At 42.6% G+C, this 21,841-nt stretch overlaps 1 protein-coding gene across 1 annotated transcript; it reads left to right on the forward strand.

Moving 5' to 3' along the window:
- Positions 1–1,518: 1,518 nt before the first annotated feature.
- On the forward strand, positions 1,519–21,705 carry LOC125883613 (FERM domain-containing protein 7). Its single transcript, XM_049568040.1, has 12 exons — positions 1,519–1,926; positions 10,456–10,560; positions 10,644–10,686; positions 10,981–11,059; positions 11,326–11,423; positions 13,345–13,459; positions 15,648–15,795; positions 16,276–16,371; positions 16,496–16,659; positions 17,431–17,499; positions 17,878–17,953; positions 18,151–21,705. Exons 1-12 carry the CDS (start codon positions 1,807–1,809, stop codon positions 19,381–19,383), a joined length of 2,346 nt encoding a protein of 781 aa, XP_049423997.1. The 5' UTR covers positions 1,519–1,806; the 3' UTR covers positions 19,384–21,705.
- The last annotated feature ends 136 nt before the right edge of the window (positions 21,706–21,841 follow it).

Here is a 21,841-nt window from a genome sequence, read left to right on the forward strand (position 1 = left end):
TGTCACAGATTCAACAAGGTGCTGGAAACATTCCTCAGAGACTTTGGTCCATATTGACATGATGACATCACACAGTTGCTGCAGATTTGTCGGCTGCACATCCATGATGAGAATCTCCCGTTCCAGCACATCCCAAAGGTGCTCTATTGGACTGAGATCTGGTGACTGTGGAGGCCATTGGAGTACAGTGAACTCATTGTCATGTTTGAGATGATGTGAGCTTTGTGACATGGTGCGTTATCCTGCTGGAAGTAGCCATCAGAAGATGGGTCTACTGTGGTCATAAAGGGATGGACACGCTCAGCAACAACCACGCCACGTTCAAAGTCACTTAAATCACCTTTCTTCCTCATTCTGATGCTCAGTTTGAACTTCAGCAGCTCGTCTTCATCATAAAGACATTGAGTTGCTGCTACGTGATTGGCCGATTAGCTCATTGCGTGAACAAACTGTTGAACAGCTGTACCTAATAAAGTGGCTGGTACCTCAAAAGCTAAGTACAGTGAGTAAATATACATTTCAGCAGCCTGTTGGTTGGCTTGTTGATAAGTAATGATAATAATAATAATAATAACAACAAAACACCTTAAATTTTCTCTTTAATTATGACACTTAAGGCTTAGTATCTCCTGAGCTGAGGGACGTATTTAAGGATGTTGCACAGATTCCCTTAAAAGGTTTCCATAGTTAAGGAAAAACAATAAGGCATTTACTGCATAGAAAGAGACTTAACAGTGGTGAACGTTTCAGTGAAGTGTGTTTACTGAGCCCGGCCTCGCTCTGAAGTCGTTGAAGTCCGGCGCTTGGGCAGTGACTTGCGGCGTCAGAAACCAACATGAAAAAAATGTTCTTTAACTTCGACATGATACACGGCCAGTCGCTACTGGCGTCAGGGGCGAAACATGGCGGGAGTCCGACTGGGGAGGGCAGGAGGGGCGGTGTTAGCATCTCTCCTGTTCTTTTTTGCTAAACCTAACTACGTGTTTGTTGTTGATGGAAAAAAGAACGTCAGTTCGCGGCGTTGTACCGACGTAGTGCTTATTTTGAAAGAGTAAATGCTCCTGTGAAAACAGAAGTGTATGCAGGGTACCTTGGACGTCGTTTGTGGTCGTGGACTTTCGCCGATACGTGACGAGGTCAGAGTGAGAATGTATTTGCTTGTATTTACTTGGTGGCGGAAACTGCAACAAAAAATAATTCAGTAAAATCTAAACTGTAAAATCTCGGGATGCGTTTATTTTTTTCTAATTTATCGGTATAAACTTACTTAAATAAACGTATTTATCTTACTTTGGCTGCTGAGGTCTTTTGTGCAATGGTTAAGGGCTAAGAGTATAGGACCAAGACAAAACCTAAAGGAGAAGACTTGAGGCTGTTTTGAGCAACCGATTTTATTTTGAGGAAACCTAAAGTGGGACTTAAAGGGAAATCTTAACTTAAGGCCCCTGATATTTAAAGTACATTTTCCTTTAGATATTTGAGTACTTGTACTTGAGTATCACTCGGGATGCAGTGCTTCCTCCTCCTCTGTCTCCTGCAGCACACACAGGCTGTGTCATCACTGGTCAGCGCGGGTTCACTCTCTGGAGACATCAGCGTGCCACCATCCGGAGAGCGCGCGCTCCAACGGCAGCCACGGATCCCCGGAGGACCGGAGAGGAAGAGGAGGAAGAGGATGATGATGGTGGTGGTGGAGGTGGTGGTGAGGAGCGCGTGACGCCGTCGTGTTTCTGAGACTTTTGGATTTACTCTGATGGATGTCACGGATGATTGTCGTGGGTCTTCCTGAGGGACACACACGGAGACATGGGGGACCGGCACCGGCGGAGACTCGGCAGCCTCACCAAGTCCCGGGTCTCCAAGGAGACGAAGCTCCGGCTGCGCGTGGTCTTCCTGGATGACAGCGAGCGCACGTTCGAGGTGGAGGTGAGTTTATCAACGGTTTAAATAAAATTATACATTTCTATTTATCCCACAGCAGTCGTGCATCCATCGCTCATGTTTTATACACCGTAGTTTTTGTTGTATTTTTAAAAATATTTATTATTGATTTATATTTTTAGATTGATATTTCCTTCTATGTTTTTACCCCTTTTCTACGATATAATTTCTCTTCCTCTTGTGTAGTAACGCCATGATTTTTACACCTCCTGTTCAAGTTGAAATCAGGATTGTATAAACTATATTGATACTATAATATCACATACCAGTGACCATATCAATCGTATCAGTATCACAGTATGATCTTATAAGACACTTTGTCAGCAAGTGTGCACTTACTCAAGTACTGTAATGGGTGATTTTTTGAGGTACTCTGCACACTTAGATTATTAATACAAAATATAATTCAACCAATACATGATGACGTGTTGTTAAAGATTGCACTGAAAATATTTACTCAAACTATGCTGCAAGGTTAAGAAATATCGGCACATCATTGGTATCAGCTCAACGTGCTTTTTTCTTACTTTGCACACTACATGACTATAACATCGAATAAAAAGTGACCCTAACCTTAACATGATGTTAGTTCCACTACAGAAGAGACTTGATGATCACTAAAACTAGGTGGGGAAAAGGTGTATATTGATATATATATATATATATATATCGGTATCAGCTATCTGTCAAATGAGTTATCGGCACATCGGCAAAAAATCCAATATCGTGCACCCCTGTTCTAATGATAATCTAACAGTAGCCTATAATACACATATTCTGATATGAGCCATTTGACATTGTGAGTACGTTTATTTTTGTTCCATGAAATATATGCTCAACAGCCACTTTATTAGGCACACCTGTTCAACTACTCCATAACGCAAATAGCTAATCAGCCAATCACGTGGCAGCAACTCAGTGTCTTGATGGTGAAAACGAGCTGCTGAAGTTCAAACTGAGCATCAGAATGATGAAGAAAGGTGATTTAAGTGATGTTGAACGTGGCATGGTTGTTGGTGCCAGACAGGCACACAACCATCTCTAGGGTTTACAGAGGATGGTCCCAACAAGAGAAAATATCCAGTGAGCCAAAATGCCTTGTTGATGCCAGAGGTCAGAGGTCAGAGGAGAATGGCCAGACTGGTTCAAGATGATAGAAAGGCAACAGGAAGTCAAATAACCACTGGCTCCAACCAAGGTCTGCAGAAGAGCATCTCTGAAGCAACAACACCTTGTCCAACCTTGAAGCAGATGGGCTACAGCAGCAGAAGACCACACCAGGTGCCACTCCTGTCAGCTAACAACAGGAAACTGAGGCTACAGTTCACACAGGCTCACCAAAACTGGACAATAGAAGATTGGAAAAACATTGCCTGGTCTGATGTGTCTGTATGTCTGCTGCCACATTCAGATGGTAAGGTCTGAATTTGGCGTCTTTGATCCATGCTGCCTTGTATCAACGGCTCAGGCTGCTGCTGGTGGTGTAATGGTGTGGGGGAGATTTTCTTAGTACCAACTGAGCATGGTTTAAACACCACAGCCTACCTGAGTATTGTTGCTGACCGTGTCCATCCCTTTATGACCACAGTGTACCCATCTTCTGATGGCTACTTCCAGCAGGATAACGCACCATGTCACAAAGCTCACATCATCTCAAACATGACAATGAGTTCACTGTACTCCAATGGCCTCCACAGTCACCAGATGTCAGTCCAATAGAGCACCTTTGGGATGTGCTGGAACGGGAGATTATCATCATGGATGTGCAGCCGAGAAATCTGCAACAACTGTGTGATGTCATCATGTCAATATGGACCAAAGTCTCTGAGGAATGTTTCCAGCACCTTGTTGAGTCTGTGACACCAAGAATTAAAAAGGGCGTCCACCCTGGTACTAGTCAGGTGTTCCTGTGTTTTACACACAAGTGACCTCAAATTTCTGATTTTCAATCAGCCGATGACTCATTCATCACTGAAAGTCAGATTTCTCCTTCGCGACTGGATTTTTAAAGCCTCTCAAGTGAATACTGTTTCCACTGACACACTGGCAAACTGAGATGGATCCTGAACCCTCTAACCTATCTCTGAGAGTATTTCTTTCATTGAATCTATCAGTCACATCAGGTTTTATGGTTCAGGGCTCGTCACTGCTGCATGGCCTCCCTGCTCGTCAGACCTTTGGGCTTCTGCCACCCTAAAATATTCTCTCTGTCTGTGTCGTTGTCTTTTTTGGACAATAGAGACAGAAGAGACAGAGATTAATGTGACATGAAACTGAGGCTTAAGGCCATGATAGTGTGGAAGGTGCCTGAGAAGCCCTAGAATATAGTTCCCATGGTCTTGTCGCTGCTGCTGTTCATCCACTGCACTCTGTGACAAACTGAAGCCTCAGATACAAGTTGACAAATATAATTTTTCCTTTTTTTCCAGTCGGTTGAGTCATTTCAAGTAAAAGTGATCAAAACTCACAAGTTCCAGCTTCTCAAATCTTAAATTTTGCCATTTTTCTTTGACTTATATGAAACTACACTAAATATATTTGGGTTTAAATCTGTTGTTCACACAAAACATGCAACGTCAAGATGACACCTTCAGTTTAGGACACTGTGGTGGATATTTAGACCCCCAAATTAATCCATTAATTAAGGAAACAAGTGGCAGAATAATTGATAAATAAATAATAAATAATTGCAGTCTGTGGTGCGGTCAGAAGTTAGAAACATCACTTTCTAACGCATGAAATTCCATTCATAAATGCAGATGTTGGAGTTAAATTCTTTCCTTTATCATATACATATATTGAAGTCCTCGTGTACCAGATTGCAGCAGATTATCTGGGACAGAACTGCAGAGGAAGTTCATAAAGAAAATTAAACTTTGATGAAGTTTTAACGAAAATATCTTCTGATTGAATCAGACAAACACTGAATAAATCAAACGGTTGCAGATGTTTGCCGGCTGTCAAACAGCTGTGTGACGTGTAAACAGCTGGATGTGAAACATAAACACTCTGCTGTCTATGAACTGTCATGTGCTCCGCGATCCAGCTGCAGAAAAGCAGAGTGACGGCTCGCGATTTCCAACATGGTGACGCCGACAACGCCTGCAAGGCAGTAACGCAATCTAAAAAGAGACTTTTACTCTGTGTGTGTGTGTGTGTGTGTGTGTGTGTGTGTGTGTGTGTGTGTGTGTGTGTGTGTGTGTGTGGCTTGCAGTATTGTGTTAGCAAAGTAGCTCCCATTTTCCGCGCCCATGCTTTCTCTGTCGCTTTCCCAGAGGCCTCCAGGACATTAGTAACATCTTTACAAGAGGAGGAGGGATGAAGGGAGAAGGGAGGAAACAATAAAAGATGGATGGATGGATGGATGGATGGATGGATGGATGGGGGCAAAAATAAACTCTACCCTGTGATAAATATAGTGGTCAACACGGGAGGTAATAACCCCCATCCCACACTCAAATCATAAGAAAATATTTCAGGATGCTACTCTGTGTGTGTGTGTGTGTGTGTGTGTGTGTGTGTGTGTGTCCGATCCTTTAACCTTGAGGGCAAAACCCCAATTAATGATCAGACGAGACATGGAGGAAGAGAAAAGATGGATGGATGCATGAATGACAGCAGGGATGGAGGATAGAAACCCAGCCGCCAGAAAAAATGTTGGCATTGTACGTTTGTGCAAACCACACGTAACTTACAGTTGTACATTATTTTGTGGCGGATGCATTGAAACCTTTTGTGTGGCAAAGGTGTGGTTAGGTCAAGGCACCGAATCCACTTGGTTATGGTTAGAAAAAGATCATGTTTCAGTGGCACAATTGCAGCTGGAAAAAATGCCAATGTCTGGCTAAAAAACACCTATGTTTGGTGGCACAAATGCTGCTGGAAAAGCAGGGACGGGTCGGTGAAGAACACCCAGGTTCAACAACACACCAGTCTTGTTGTTTTCTGGGCTTGAACATTTGTCTGCAGCTTGGCAACTGCCTCGCCCAAATGCTGCTAGGAAACAATGTGTTGGTGAGAAACATGTTCGGTTAAAAAAAAACAAACATCTAGTCTCGGTGGCTCAAATGCCGCTGGGTAATGCCATGACGTGCCAGTTTCAGTGAAAAACACCCTGGTGGAAATGCTGCAAAGGGTCGCCAAAAAACAAGCAGTGTTTTGTTTGTTTGTTGGTCGCTAACAGTGGCCTGCAGCTTGGAAATGCCATGATGTCTCGGTACAAAACAGCCATGCCAGTGCCACAAACAGTGGTAGGAATGCCTCAAAGGGTCGCCAAAAAACAAGCAGTGTTTTGTTTGTTTGTTGGTCGCTAACAGTGGCCTGCAGCTTGGAAATGCCATGATGTCTCGGTACAAAACAGCCATGCCAGTGCCACAAACAGTGGTAGGAATGCCTCAAAGGGTCGTCAACAAACAAACAATGTTGTGGTTTGTTGGTCTCAAATGTTGCTGGGAAACACCATGATAGGTTGGTGAAAACACCCAGTCTCTGTGCCACAAACGCTGCTGGGAAACGCCACAATGTGCCCTGAAAAACACCCAGGTTTGGTGCCGCCAACAGTGCTGGAAAATTGCAAGATGTGTCTGTGAAAAAGACCTACGTTCAGTGTCGCCAAAAAGGTCAAGACATAAAAAACACTTGCTGTTGTTTCGGCTTAAAACGCACAGTTTTGTGGGGCGCATTCTCGCCAGTAAAAACAGCATTTTGTCATGGCACTGTCCTGGCAGAGAAGCAGCGATGACTCAGTAAAGAACAACTGCTTTTTGTGCCCGAAGGTCGGCTGGAAAAACAGTGACGAGTCGCAACCAAACACTCACATTTGCTGCCTGAAAAGCTGCTGAGAAAACAGCAGTGATTTGCTGAATCACAACGGGTTTCTTTTGTCGTTCTCTCAAACAGTGGTCTGCAGCTTGGCAAATGTCTCAACAAGGTGTCACGCCATCCAGCCTCCCCTCCACCTCCCGTTGACAAAGTCAGCTCATATTTATGCCACTTTGGGAGCGTCGATGTGATACATATGAAACGTACTAACGTGGTTTGCAGAAACGTACAATGTGAACAGTTTTTCTGGCGACTGTTGTGAGGAGAGACAGAGAGTAGACGGAGGAATGGATGAACAGTTTTACTCTGTGATGGCATGGATGTTGCTCTTCTCTCAAACCTACAAGATGTTGGAAGCTAAACAGAGTTACATATCTTGGCCATGAACAGACATAATTTAGAAAAAGATCTCAGGTCTGCTGCACTTCATTTTTTTCCGTCACGTGTTCCACAGATGAATTTCCAGCCAGCAGACTGAACAGTAAAGTTCAGTTTAACTCTATTCTGCTCTATTGAAACTAACTGCTCTGTTGTTCTGGGGGCGGCCATTTGTTTCCAGTAATCATCGGTTAGGCTTGTGTTCTCTTTATAATCGGTTACAGCTGCTCTGTCCCTCCTCTTCCTCCCTCTCTCTCTCATGACAAGTTAATGAGGGGCGTCCAGTGACCCCCGCCGGGGCGCTAAATGCCAGCTAGCAGACAGCAAACACTAAAAAAGAAACTTGTGTTGCGATGCACAAACGCTATCTCAGTAATTAGACAGATGACATGTAGAGGCACAGAGAGAGGAATGGGAGGAGGAAGAGATGGAGAGAGATTAAAGGAAGGAAGAAAGGAGAGAGGAGGCAAGAGGGAAAGGATGAGAAGTAAAGGATGCAGAGGGATTATTGTGTGCATGTCCCTCCTACAGTTTATTGGACTGAAGCAATGTTTACTGGGTCTTCATAGCAAATGGCTGGCATGCCAATGAACAAGGTACATGTACAGACTGACATCATGTAAACTGATCAAAGGAAACAAAAATAAAGACTGGCAAGAAAATAACTTAATCACCATCACTAAACAGGTAACCTTTACTGTATGTATGTCTTCTCTCATCTTTTGTCTTATCGTACTTTGGCCAAAAAATATGATCACAACTGAGTCACGTAAAGAGGGCCAATTCTTCAGTTAAGGAAACAACAACCTACCCAATTGACAGAAAAAATGTTGGCATTGCAAACCACAAATTTGTAACATTTGAACATAATTATGTCGTGGAAATGTCGCCAACATTTTGTTAAAAAACATCCAGTTGTGATGGTACAATCACACCAGAAATGCTGCCAATACTTTGCTAAAAAACAGTTTTGGTGGCAGAATTGTGCTGGAAATGTTGCTGATGTCTCGCTAAAACACCCCAGTTTTCATAGCCCAATCACAGCTGGAAATGCAGTCAATGTCTCACTAAAAAATAACCATGTTTTGTTGCACAATTGCGGCTGTAAATGCTGCCAATGTGTCATGAACACCCAGTTTTGGTGGTACAATCTTGGATTGAATGTCATCCATATTTAGCTAAGAAAACAACCAGTTTTGACGGCACAATCACAGCTGGAAATGCTGCCAATATTTTGCAAAAAACATAAAAAAAATGTTGATGGCACAATTGTAGCTGGAAATGCAGTCAATGTCTCTCTAAAAAAATAACCACTTTTTGTTGCACAATCATGGCTGTAAATGCTGCCAATGTGTCACGAAATACAACAACTAAAAAGCTAAAAACACAACCAGCTGTAGTGGCACTTTCATGGCTAGAAGTGCTGCTGACATCTTGCTATATAAAACTGTTTTGCTTATATAAATGCTGCCAATATTTTGCTAAAAAACAAACAGTTTTGGTGGCAGAATTGTGCTGAAAATGCTGCTGATATCTCGCTAAAACACCCCAGTTTTCACAGCACAATCACAGCTGGAAATGCAGTCAATAGCCATGTTTCCATCAGCCTGTTTAGATGCACATCTTGAAGTATCGCATCAGAAGATTATGATGGAAACACCAAAATTACAATTAAAATCCCCTGATTCACACAAACTAAAATACGCTCGCTTTAGCCGGGTTTTGGTTGATTCAAAAAAATGTTGATTCGCAAAACAGGGGATGGAAACAGTCATGTTCGAATTAAGTCTGATGTAGCACACCTCTCTCCATGGTGATATCCACACTCTGGGTCGGGAAGGTGGTAATGCATTTACAAGCTGGTTGCCAACCGCCAGAAAACGTAGAAGAAGAATGCGAGACTTGTTTTGTTTCCGGTTCTGCGGAAAACTTGCGCGAGTTCGTGGTTTTCACCAAAGTCCGTACATTTAATGGAAACACACAGGATTCATATTTCTTTTAATGCGCATTTCCCAATGATTCGAATCACTTTTGGATGGAAACATAGCTACCCAGCAAGCAATAGTCATGATTTAAACGTATTGGCTATATTTAGCTCCGATTTAGTGTAGCTACATGTAACCAAAATCTAGCCGATTTAATTTTGAAATTGATTAAATGTAATTTTCGCCATTGCAGATGGCGTGCGGTATGAAATTCAATCACGTATGTAGAGACAGCAGTAATTAAAATATGTTTATCTCCATTTTTTGGACATGGTCTCTACATAGCTGTATAACTGATGACGTCTACACTTTGGCTATGGTTAGACGTCTACCAAATTTTCACTGACAGCCCAAATTCAGCCATGATTTAGCCTAGATGTCAGGTAGACGGCTATTAGACGTTTTTTAAACCAAAAAATGCTTGCTGGGATAATGTCTCACTAAAAAATAACCATTTTTTGTTGCAATTACGACTGTAAATGCTGCCAACATGTCACTAAAAACAGCCAATTTTGCTCGTATAATCTAAGCTAAAAAAACCCCCAAACAACTAGTTTTGGTGGGACAATTATGGCCGCCAATATTTCGCTAAAAAACACCAAGTTGTGATGGCACAATCATGGCTAGAAATGCTGCCAAGATCTAGCTAAAAAAAGAGTTTGGTGGTACAATCGTGGCTGGAAATACGGTCCATACTTAGCTAAAAAATAACCAGTTTTTGTTGCACAGTCACGACTGTAAATGCTGCCAACATGTCACTTAAAAGCATCCAGTTTTGGTCGTATAATCTTGGCTTGAATGCTGCCCATATTTAGCTAAAAACAAAAAACAGTTTTGGTAGCACTATCATGGCCACCAATATTTTGCTAAAAAACACCAAGTTGTGATGGCACATTCATGGCTGGAAATGCTGCCAACGTCTAGCTTAAAAAAAAGAGTTTAGGTGGTACAATCACGGCTGGAAATACTGTCCATATTTAGCTAAAGGAAAACAAAACAGTTTTGGTGCCACAATTGCCGCTGGAATTGGTTGGTCTCAAACAGTGGTTAAGGCATTTACTTTTCTCATCTATGTGTGTGCAGGATTCAATGGCAGCTCTCCACCACAGGACTGGAGTTCACTCTCCGCTCATATGACCTACGACAGAGAACACAGCATTACACAAACTCTCATTACACAAAGTGATCTAAGTAGCAGAGAAATTGAGCTGCTGCACCACATCGTCTTGGGCCCCCAGAGTGTCCCTGGACTCCGGCTTTAAGAGCGTCTCAATTTTAAAAAATCCAGTAATCCCTCCTCTGTCTTCCTCCATCTTTAATTGTCTCTCAGCAAAAGGTTTTAGGCGGCGACTTCTTCAACAAAGTGTGTGGTCATCTGAAGCTGCTGGAGAAGGAGTACTTTGGGCTGGAGTTCAGACACCACGGTGGCAACTACGTAAGAAAATATATGACATATATGACCACACATACATGAAGAATACTTTGTATTTCTCTGCCTTATAATGTGTTTGGTTGCAGGTGTGGTTGGAGCTGCTGAAGCCGCTCGCCAAACAGATTAAATGTAAGAAAGTCAGCTTCACTTTTACAATAAGAAACGGTCTGGCATGCTGCGGTCAGGCTAAGATGACTAATGACTAAGGAGAAATTTGGACCAGTTAGGAACCACTGCTCTCGAGTTAAGATGAGAACTTGCCATTTTAACGTCAAATTAAATGTCACGTTTTGGCTCCATTCGCCTTTTAACATCAGGAATCTTTAAATTGAGTTTATGTCCTTTTTTGCTTACAGTTTAATTATTATTTATTTATTTATTTTTTTTACCTGTGACACTTCCCTTCTCGTCTCTCTCTGTCAGACACCAACGATCTGTTCTTCAGGTTTATAGTGAAGTTCTTTCCACCAGATCCTGGACAACTAAAGAGAGGCCTCACCAGGTAACAGTGTTTGTTACTTAGCCTTATGTATATGTGTGTGTGTGTGTGTGTGTGTGTGTGTGTGAGAATCTACTAAAAAATGAATGAAAACTGAGTTGCTGAACTTAAACTGGTGACTAGATATTTATTTTCCCTTTTCTAACATTTTACCTTCCGACATAAGAAAAGCAGATGTTTATGTTTCCTTCAGTGATCGTAGATTATCTTCTTTTGTGTGTTCATGTGTTCGTGTGTGTGTGTGTGTGTGTGTGTGTGTGTGTGTGTAGATATCTGTTTGCCTTACAGATAAAGCAGGACTTGTCTAATGGCAGTCTGACATGTAACGACAACAGCGCCGCCCTGCTGGTCTCTCACATACTGCAGTGTAAGCATTAAAATACTGCACACTTCAAACCTACGTTATGAATCCTTGAATCCACTATTCAGCAGTCTGATAATAATAATAAGCCTCTTCAGGCAAGGGCCAGTATTAGCAAGCAGATATCCGGCAAAGATGTGTAAAGAGAACTGGATACAGCTTTGGAGGCGGGGTTCCGTTCATTCCTATGAAAGTTGTTCAATGGTGCATGAAGCCAAAAAATAGTTCAGCTACCATGTATAAAATGACCCGGATGATTGGCACTGCTTTTGCCAACCTGGTCTCACTCTGAAGTAGCCGAAATCTGGTGCTTGGTCACTGACTTGTGATGTCAGACACCGATGAAAAAGCCATCCTTTTATGTCGGCCTGATACGCAGCCGGTCGCTATGTCAGGGGGGAAAGGTGGCAGAACAACAATGAAAGTTAAGGCAGGCGGAAGTCTGAGCAGGGCAGGCGGGAGGGGTCACAGATGAGTGCAACAACCTCCGACTTTGACCCGGGAGAGCGGCATTCACTTCTCATAAGACTGTAATGCCAAACCCTTGGTGTTTCTCAAAGTCAAGGATGCGTCCTTGGTAGGACTGGGAGAACACACATTGGAACAGACTAGCAAATACCCAGGTGTGCGTTACTGAAGAGACCCTGAAGGTAGAATTCAAAGGATCCTTGACATTGGAACAGGCCTGCAGTGGGATTTGATGACATAGCCTCCTTGAAATTCAGCCGTTTAAGGATCCGTTCTTGACTTTGAGAAGCACCACCTGTTCGTAACCATGTGTGTTTGTTGTTGAAGGTAAAAAACGTCAATTCACAGTGCTGTACCAGCGTAGTATGTTTATTTTGAAAGAGACTGCATGTAAACGTTACATTTCCTGTGAAAACTTCAGTGTATTTTGAAAGAAGACAATGCACGTAACAGGCAGAACTTGACACAGCATCCAACAACGTCAACAACCAATGCACCCAGGACACCTTGCACATCGTATTTCAACGTGGAAAGTCCATGACCAAACATCAATATGTGACGAGGTTGGAGTGAGAATGTGTTGCTTTCACACTGTGTATCCCAAAGAGAAGGCACACTAAAGACTTCTGGCTGAGATGGCTACTTCCGGCTTAACGCACTGCTAACTTAAGTGGTGATGGATTGATTAATGATTCAATCGTGCATCTCTTCTAGACTTTAGAAATGTTATCAGACTGAATGGATGAAATCCTGATCGTGAAATGAGTCATTTTGCGGGGCTGATGCCCAAAAACAATGAATCCACTGATTTACAGACGTCTCTTCTGACATATAAGTCAATAGGAAAAAGTATTTTGGGCCTCAAAGCATCTTGTGATGGTGCACCTCAAATTGGCTTCAATGCCCAGCACACTTCCTGTGGGCCTGATATCCGAGCCAAGACTTACTCTACCATTAGCTAAGTCATCATCATCAGACGATAGCCAATGGCTTCTGAGACAGCATTTCCGCCTCTTTTGCTCTCCACGTAGACGGTTACCTGCTGCCGAAATGTGATAAATCAATACTACTAAGACCACAAACGGAAACTAGAACACTTTAATACTAAAATCTCCCACTGCAGATATCTGTTCATAGAGATTTCTAAAATACAGTTATAGGCATACCTCAATTCATCTACTGTGTAGTACTTGAGAAATTGTTATATGCAAATCATTAGCTGAGCATAAAATATAAAACTGTAACTTTTAACACCCCCATTCGTATCCTTCACTCTATCTTTGGGCACTCCAGTCGAGGAAATACAGGAAAGAACATCTACTTTTTTATATCCAACTGAAAATATTTGGAAACACATAGTTAGACAAAAGCAAGACTTCTGGAACTGTACAGAGTTGGTTTATTAACATATATATATTGTTTTACTTGGCATGTTTTTATGTATGTGTGTGTGTTGCAGCAGAGCTAGGGGACTATGACGAGGAGCTGGACGGTCACCATTTAGAGATGAAGCAGTACGTCCCCAACCAGGAATATCTAGACCACAAGATCATCAAGTTTCACAAGAGGCACAGGTACACGCAAAAACTGAACTGAATCTGTGTGGATGTGTTACTTTCACCCAAATATCGCCACCAAAAGGGAGTAAACATATCGAAAGCCATATGCCTCTGTACGTCTATTTCGACGTTCGTATTATAAGGTATTTTCACACTAGATCCCTTGTGTGCTTTCATCCAATATAAATGATATAAAAAAAATCTTAATCTTAAACACAAATGTGGTGTTTTACTCAGGAAAACTTTGCTTTGTATCCACGTTATTCCTAGCCCCCACGATACCTTGCGTGTATTATAGGTGAGGCTTCCGGAGCTAAACCGGAACTGATGTTTTCCTATCGTAACGATACACTAACAGTTTGCTAATTAAACATGTGGAACACACCGCCTGTTACACCTCAGACAGTATAACGTGATCATACTTCTGCCACCTCTGACTGCCGTCTCACAGCATTTTTTGTGTTCCTTTATAACCAAGCGTGTTAGTGATTAGCTTGCCTTGCTCCGTTAGCATGTTGCTAAATTTAACAGAGCCCCAGCTAGCTTATGGTAAACATCTACTCCTAAAAAATTATTAATGATTTCTTACAACTTATGAAAAGACAGTAACACGAGGTTAAAAATTGACATAATTCTGTATAAAAGTTAGCTCCACGTAAAGTGAATAAACGTGACGTTTACCAGCTAATGCTCCGCTCGTCTGCCTTAATGACAGTTTACACATTATTTCAGCAGCAGACCTCGGTAATATCAGTAATCTAAAGCGGTATCAAAACAAATAACTTAAGGCATTTGTTTTACACAGAGCTGCCAGGTGGGAAATGTAGGATTATTGTACCAGAGACTCAAAATTATCGTATTTTGAGGGAAATTATTGTACATCCGTCATAACAAAAATAAGGCAAATATAGTCACTCTAGTGTTTACTTTTTTGGTTTACTTTTTTTCCATTTTCTTTGCTTCTGTTTTTCCTCTTCTTCTTCTGTTTTGAATCTCATTCTCGCTCGACTTCCTGGCGGGTCCTAGCGCCTCGTGGGGCTGGTACAGCTGACCATTCAGCCAATCACGCTGATTGTTCAGAGACAAACGTCACCCGTATCTAGTCTGGGGCCGTTTAGTGGCCGTTTTGGTAAGGAACTGGAAACAGGGCGAGAGAGACAGGATCCGGAATTCGATAGATGTGCCTTTCCATCAAAATAAAAGCACCAAGCTAATAAAAATGCGGTGAAACTTTTTAATTTAAAGAGTATAATTTACAAGAAAAGCCCCAAGCCATTAAGTTAACCTTTTTCTTTTATTGTAAATCGATGGTGCACCAGAATTTAAAGTTTTAATTTGGTGAACACTTTTACCTTGGTGAATTTGGTGAATTCCGGATCCCCTCTCTAGACCAGAACCAGAATCCAGACAAAATTCAGAGTGAATGGAGTTATGTGAGGCTACCCGTATCTCATGCTAAGCAAAATACGATTGGCTGGAAACATGTCACATGAGAACAGATGCCTTTTTGGGGATTATTGGTTGTACATCGTACAGAGTGCCAAATTATCGTACAAATACGATAATTATCGTACACCTGGCAACGCTAGTTTTACATGATGCGAAAGAATGAAGGCAAATCAGAAACACACTCAGAATAGATGACTAAACACTATGTCCAATGTACTCTGATTAAATACTGCCATCTAGTGGACACTTATGCGAATACAATGTATAACGAATACTGTTACATCAGCTTCCCCTCCGAAACTGGTGAAATGGCTGCACCCAACATTAAACATCTTTCGTCTTAATGTGGATTTGACATGATAAGGTGTTATATTTTTACCCGTTATGACGAACAAATTTGACTTATTAATGAAAAACCTCCAATCTAACATTGTCAGTCTAAAACGACAACAGATTCAGAGACTGGATATCTTCTCTCTCACCTCAAATGTTGTCAGAAACACATATCAGTTAACTATTTTTGTAATATAAGAGTAGACGACCCATGTGCCCAGTTGCATTGTGGACACATACCATCCAGTAGCGCAGTGGAGGGTATACCCAGGTCTACCGGATATACCCACCTCTTTTTATTGGCTATTTACAGTACATCCATCTGTCAGCCAAAAGACACTGGACTACTTCCTCCTCAGTAACCTATCTACTTCATCGACTGCCACCACACCACTGGTACCATCTTTCTCTCCCTCTTTAGGGGTGTTTCCCCAGGAGACTCCGACATCCACCTGCTGGAGGTGGCGAGGAAGCTGGACATGTACGGCATCAGGCCTCACCCCGCCCATGACGGAGAGGGAATGAGGATCAACCTGGCTGTCACACACTCTGGAGTACTGGTCTTTCAGGTATGTTGTTGATGGTCTCCAATACCATTTACCCACCAAAATTAGCATGGGTATGTGATTTGTCTAAATGTGGATCCTTTCTTTTATTGTAGTGGTGTGTCACATTCGGTGTCAAGAGCGCAACGGAAAACAGGGTTAAAAAGGAAGTAGAAAGCAGCATGAAGGCCGGGGAAAATGTTATGGTGGTTATGTTCTTTCAAACTCGGTGCAGATTAATGTTGAAAGTTTAGTGCTGCTTGGATGGATGGTATTTTGTGGTGGTGCTTTGTTGCATCTCTCCAGAAAAGGTGTGAAAATTAGCATCTCCACCCGGGTGTCATGTTTCCATCACTGCCAGTTGGAGCTGATCAGAGATGGAGTCGATTAATACGCGTGACTACTGCAGAGTCATTTATCGCCGGAGTTAATGCAGCAGCATGTTTTATCTGTGGTCTTACACTGAAGAACATATCAAAGCACTTTTTCCTCTGTGCTTTCTAGGGCAACACCAAAATCAACACGTTCAGCTGGGCGAAGATCCGCAAGCTGAGCTTCAAGCGCAAACATTTCCTCATAAAGCTACACGACAAAGTTGGGGTGAGGACCTGATGTGTTTGTTTCAAACTCCTTGGATGGGTGCACTGGACTGCCTCTGTTCAATATTTACATGTTTACATGTGCACATACTGTATGTGTCTGTTAATGTTAATGTTTCATCTAGCCTTCATGTAAGGACACACTGGAGTTCTCCATGGCCAGTCGAGATGTGTGTAAATCCTTCTGGAAGACGTGTGTGGAGTACCACGCCTTCTTCAGACTGGCCGAGGAACCGAAGACAATACACAAAACGCTGCTGTCCTGTAAAGGCTCCAGCTTTAGATACAGGTAAACACACTCCACTGTGATTTAAAGGCGCACTCAGACTGATTTATTTTAAATCTTACTTAAAACTACAGTTGTCTTTTTTTCCCTCCTATTTCTGTCATATTCTTGTGCCTGCATGTTTACAAAGTTTAGTTATACACCTAGTCTGTCTGTTGTTGAAACACACTGAACTGAAGCACAGAAATGGGGCTCCAAGTGTGAATGGTTTGTCCGTGTCATGTCCACTGACCTACAACTGACATATGAGAATCAGGACCCAGTTTATTCAGAGGTGCTATATCATAGGCAACTGGACTTTCTGCAAGACATTTTGCCTCTCATCCAAGAGGCTACATGACGCTCTGGCGCAGTGCCCGCATCACATTTTTTGTCCTAGACATTAGATGTCAAACAAAGGCTGGAGACTGAGCTGTATTAAGTTGCTGTGAGCTGTAAATTCACCACTTCCAAGCAGAGGAGAGACGATAATGCCGTCTCGGAACCTATGGTGCAAAGTCTCTCCCTCTCTGTGCCGTTGCATCTTGTCCACAGCTGACTGTGTCAGGGAGATTCGTGAAAGTCATGAGTGCTCACTCCGCATCAAAATCTGGGCAGACGTCCCCAGAAGTACACTGCACAGCACACTGACTAGCAAAATACAAACAGAAAAATAACTACTTGAAGCAATCTCAGGGGTCACTGACTGATGATTTGAATCTATGACTTTCAGGGACTTAAATAGGGTGGTGATAATTATGAATTACTTCACAGTGTTATTTTTTTGTGTGGCAGTGGACGTACACAGAAGCAGCTGCTGGAGTGTATGGGATCAGGGGAGAAGAAGCCTTCACACTTTGAGAGGTGAGAATAAATTCACAAGTATACGTTAAACGTATCGGACTACTTGATCACCATTGACCTCTTTGATGAAAATACCTCCATTAAGGGTGCAAAGAGTGCACTGATCCACCAACAACAAACACAGGAGCTATAAAACTATTTTTTTCTTTTACCAACGACCAAACTAATGTTGTGTGTCTCTAATTCATTCCCTCTCAACTACTCACGTATCCCTTCTCATGTCATTGAATTTGTTGTCACTATTTTCGCTCTTTAGCCAAAAGATGATACAATAATGTTCAAATCTTTGATTACTACCTTGGTTTGGAGGTCAAGAATCAAATATATCAAAGAAACATTTGGAAAACAGAGCTTTTCTTCTTCCTGCTCTTTATCCAGGACTTACTGTCAGTCAGACTATGATCCCCGACAGTGTCGCTCCTCTCCTGATCTCCTCACGGACGTCTCCAAACAGGTAATAAAAACTACCATCTATGCACATACGATTCATGTACCTAAGAAGTAGAGGCACATTAATTAGTCAGTTAATTGCTAAGTCCATCGATGGAAGATGATATGGCAACTATTTTGATGATCGCTGATTGTTAGTCATTTTGCAAGCAAATGCAACAGTATGGGCAAGACTAATGTTTGTGCGTCTTACCTCCACAGATGTACGAGCACTCCCGTCCGTTCACCCAGTCGGGTCATGCTATGGCGGTCTGCAGTCAGGACGAGTTGGACCCACATCACCGAGGCATAGACATCGAAATAGTTGGAGGAGGTGCTAAACGCAGCCAATCATCCGTCGAGGTCACCCAGAGGACTCGCCCTCTCTCCCAAGTCACCCCCGTCTCTCCCTCATCTCTACACCAGTCAACCCCATCACCCAAAATCAGATCTGCCTCCACATCTGTGATGGATGACATGAGGGGGGGACGGATTGGGGCGCAGCGCCAAGCCCAAAGGCTAGCCGGTGTCTATGGCAACCGGTCACGCCGTCGGCCCAACCCCCAGCCACACCCGGATGCCGCTCAGCAGCTGGTTCTTCTCTACCCAAACAGTCCTGCCTACCAGTATCACCCCATCCTCCCAACGTTCCCATTAGCCGGTCCCTCGCCTCTCAACCGACACCCCTACTTGTCGGACTACGTTGCCGTTTCCTCACTGGAGCGTTTTCCGCATGCAAGGAGACGGGATTATGTGACGATGGATGGCCTGTCGCGGCCACCTTTCTATCCGTTAGGTCATGATTCACCTTCCCTCTCGCCAATCAGGAGGAACCTCCGCCCCTCTGGCTCAGGTGGGCTGGGATTGGCACGGGTGTATCAACCAGGGAGCAATGGAGCGAGGCACTTGGGTGTTGGACACACAGAGGCGGGGCATTACAGCGATGACTCCAACTTCCTCCCAGGGCTGCCTCGCCGGGTGGCTAGCCAACCAGATGTCAAGTTTCACCTCTCAAGGAGTTCTAACCCCGCCTTTAACCCTGCCTCTGAGTTCCGTCCCCTTGGTTACTACCCCCACCTGACTCGCCCCTCCCGACCCACCTACCTCCCACTAAGCTCCTCCCCTCTGCCTGATCGACCGACCTCGCTGTGCATGATCGGAGGCACCACAGGAAGCTACAGTGACTCAGACCCAGAGGTTTTCTATCCGTATTACTGCCCACCACCCCCGCTGGGGAAAGTGGTACGATCGGCTGGACTTGCCAGGATGAGGTTCTCCTCGGGGAGCCTCCAGCTGGACGAGGAGGAGGAAGGGGAGGAGGAAGAGGAGGAGGAGGCAGGAGCAGTGAAGGAGAAAGCAAAAAGGGAGTTAAAAGGGGAAGAAGAGAAGACAGAGAAGACAAAAGGAGGTGACGAGACTAAAGGTGCTGCAAAGATCACTGAAGTCACACTGTAGATAAAGACGACTACAAAGGTTCATGATGTGATCACTCAAAATTGGCAGGATGGTTTTCGAAGAAAAAAAAATCCACCACAGACTGTAAAATAAATAATTTTAATAAATGTGATGGGTTCATATGTACAAGGTGTACAGTTTTTGATGTGCACTGTCAGATGACGTACTGTTTATGCCTTGTTTTTGCAAAAACCTCAGCTTCTGAAAACGAACACCGGCTGCTCTTTAGTCATCACTTTTCTGGGTACAAGTTAGCATATTTTGAGGATTGAAATATGTACCCTTCCTAGCTGACCATCGAAGGTCAATGACACTGTATAGTGACTGAATTGGTTGACAGTTTATTACAATTTTCAACTGGCCATCAGTTTGATTGGTTATTGTACTAGAGCTGGGCTTTGTGTCTGTATGATGTGTAAGATGACATTATGAAAACTGAGTCACCACAAGGTGAACAAACAGGTTACTTTCAGTCCAAAAGTTATAGTCTGCTACATTAGATGTCTTGACTCATGATGACAGTCTCAAATTGCGATGTGTTGCTTAGGTGACTAGCTAACTCACAGTGCACAGTGCATTTCGCTAACTTGAGCTAGCCAACTGTGTTCACAGTGAATTTAGTCTCATTTTCATATCTGACCATCAGTTTGATCAGTAATTGTAAAAATGCTGGGCAAAATCTTTGTTTCTATGGTGTGTAAAATGTCAACATCATGAAAACTGAGTTACCACAAGGTGCAGAAAAAGGTTGCTTTTAGTCAAAAAGTTATACTCCACTGTAGGCTATTATCTTTCTTGACCCATGAAGGAAGTCTCATCAATTGCCGTGTGAAACCTGTTGCAACTACAGGGGGCTAGCTAACTCTGACACAGTGAATTTAGCTAACGTAAGCTAGCTAACTCTGACACAGTGAATTTAGTCTTATTTTTGTATCTGGCCAGTTCCAGTGGGTTGTGTTCTAGCCCTGGGCAAAATTTTTGTTTCATATGTTGTATTTGTTCTAGAACGGGATCATAGAACTATGATGTGTGAAATGTCAACATCATGAAAACTGAGTTACCACAAGGTGCACAAAAACCAATGGGATATGGTTTCCTTTAATCAAAAAGTTGGAGTCCACTTTAGGCTATTAGCTTTCTTGACTTATGATGGAAGTCCCATAAACTGCAATGTGAAGCCTGCTGCAGCTACAGGTGGCTAGCTAACTCTGACACAGTGAGTTTAGCTTACTTGGGCTAGTTAGCTCTGTTCATGGTGAATCAAAGATCATTTATGAAACAGAAATACTAGAAAACATTCTTCACACTGGTGATTGTTGATGAGGCACTGTAGCCCGTTTCCACCAAACACTTTAGGCAAGTACATTTGGATCCAAAAGTTACCTTTCAAATATGGTACCTAGACCACAGGTCACCTTCCTCAAACAGTACTCACTGCTCCGTCCAGCACTCACTGTATTTCCTCCTTTATCACTCTGCATCTGGTTTATCGTCCACAGAACGAGGCTGCACGGTAAAATTTTCAGAACAAAACAGAACAGGCTGCAGTGAGCGTCTCTCTCCGTGGGATATTTAAAAAATATGGTGTTTGTGCATTTAGTCTTTCTCAGGTAAGCGCAGGGGCTTAGTGTTGCCGGAGCCCACAGATTCTCTGATTAGAATATATGCTGTTCACATAGTCCGATCCAAATTAATATATATTTTTAAAGCCTTGAAGATTCACTCATTATTAAAGGGGTCTATCATCCATGAAACAATAAAAACTAAAGCAATAAAGTTGTCATATCGGAATTTAAGATGTGCTGATGGATTCATGTCGTCAACTCATACATTGAGTTCCACCTTAAAAGTTGCCGGGTTTTCCAACTTTTGGCACAACATTTCTTGCTAGTGAGTGTTGCAGTAACAACTCAGAAATAAGTTAGCATTTTAGCACTCCCAGTTCCCTTGTTTTCAGGTCAAGGGGTTTTTTAATGGTTGCTTGGTTAGATGCCTGAAATAAGATCTGTGGTTAACACAAGCTAAAGGGACTTTACTGTTTTGTTCTATGACATAAAACACATCAGTACCACTCCTGAATTTCAAAGCTTCTGGGCGTCTATAAAAAGGCAGCTAAATGAGTCTACAAAACATTGCGTTCATTTGCCTCGATTATCTTGCAACTTTGCAAAAAATAAGTCGGATGCCACAGGAACGAAACTTTTCAAGACTTTAATATGACGTCTTGTCGGTGTCATGCATAAAACGTTGGGTAACTTTCTGAATGCTGTAGCAGGGTATCTTATTTTATATGAATGGTTCTTGTGAATTCTGTAGAAAAATGTGAAGGAAGAATTTGTTTTTGTTTTTTGGTTAAGCCTGTGTAACGTAACTGCATTTGCTAATAAAGGATTATACAAGGAAAAAAACTGAGGTTAAATCAGTACAATTCAACAGACTTACAAATTAAATTAATCAA

The sequence above is a fragment of the Epinephelus fuscoguttatus genome, linkage group LG23 (assembly GCF_011397635.1).
Source record: "Epinephelus fuscoguttatus linkage group LG23, E.fuscoguttatus.final_Chr_v1".
Taxonomy (NCBI): Eukaryota; Metazoa; Chordata; class Actinopteri; order Perciformes; family Serranidae; genus Epinephelus; species Epinephelus fuscoguttatus.

What these genes read in the sequence shown, in the direction of transcription:
- LOC125883613 (XM_049568040.1), top strand. Translation starts at nt 1,807, where the DNA reads ATGGGGGACCGGCACCGGCGGAGACTCGGCAGCCTCACCAAGTCCCGG. An exon ending in GCTCGCCAAACAGATTAAAT is followed by an intron (nt 10,687 to 10,980) that starts GTAAGAAAGTCA and finishes TCTCTCTGTCAG; the next exon opens with ACACCAACGATCTGTTCTTC. An exon ending in GGCTCCAGCTTTAGATACAG is followed by an intron (nt 16,660 to 17,430) that starts GTAAACACACTC and finishes TTTGTGTGGCAG; the next exon opens with TGGACGTACACAGAAGCAGC.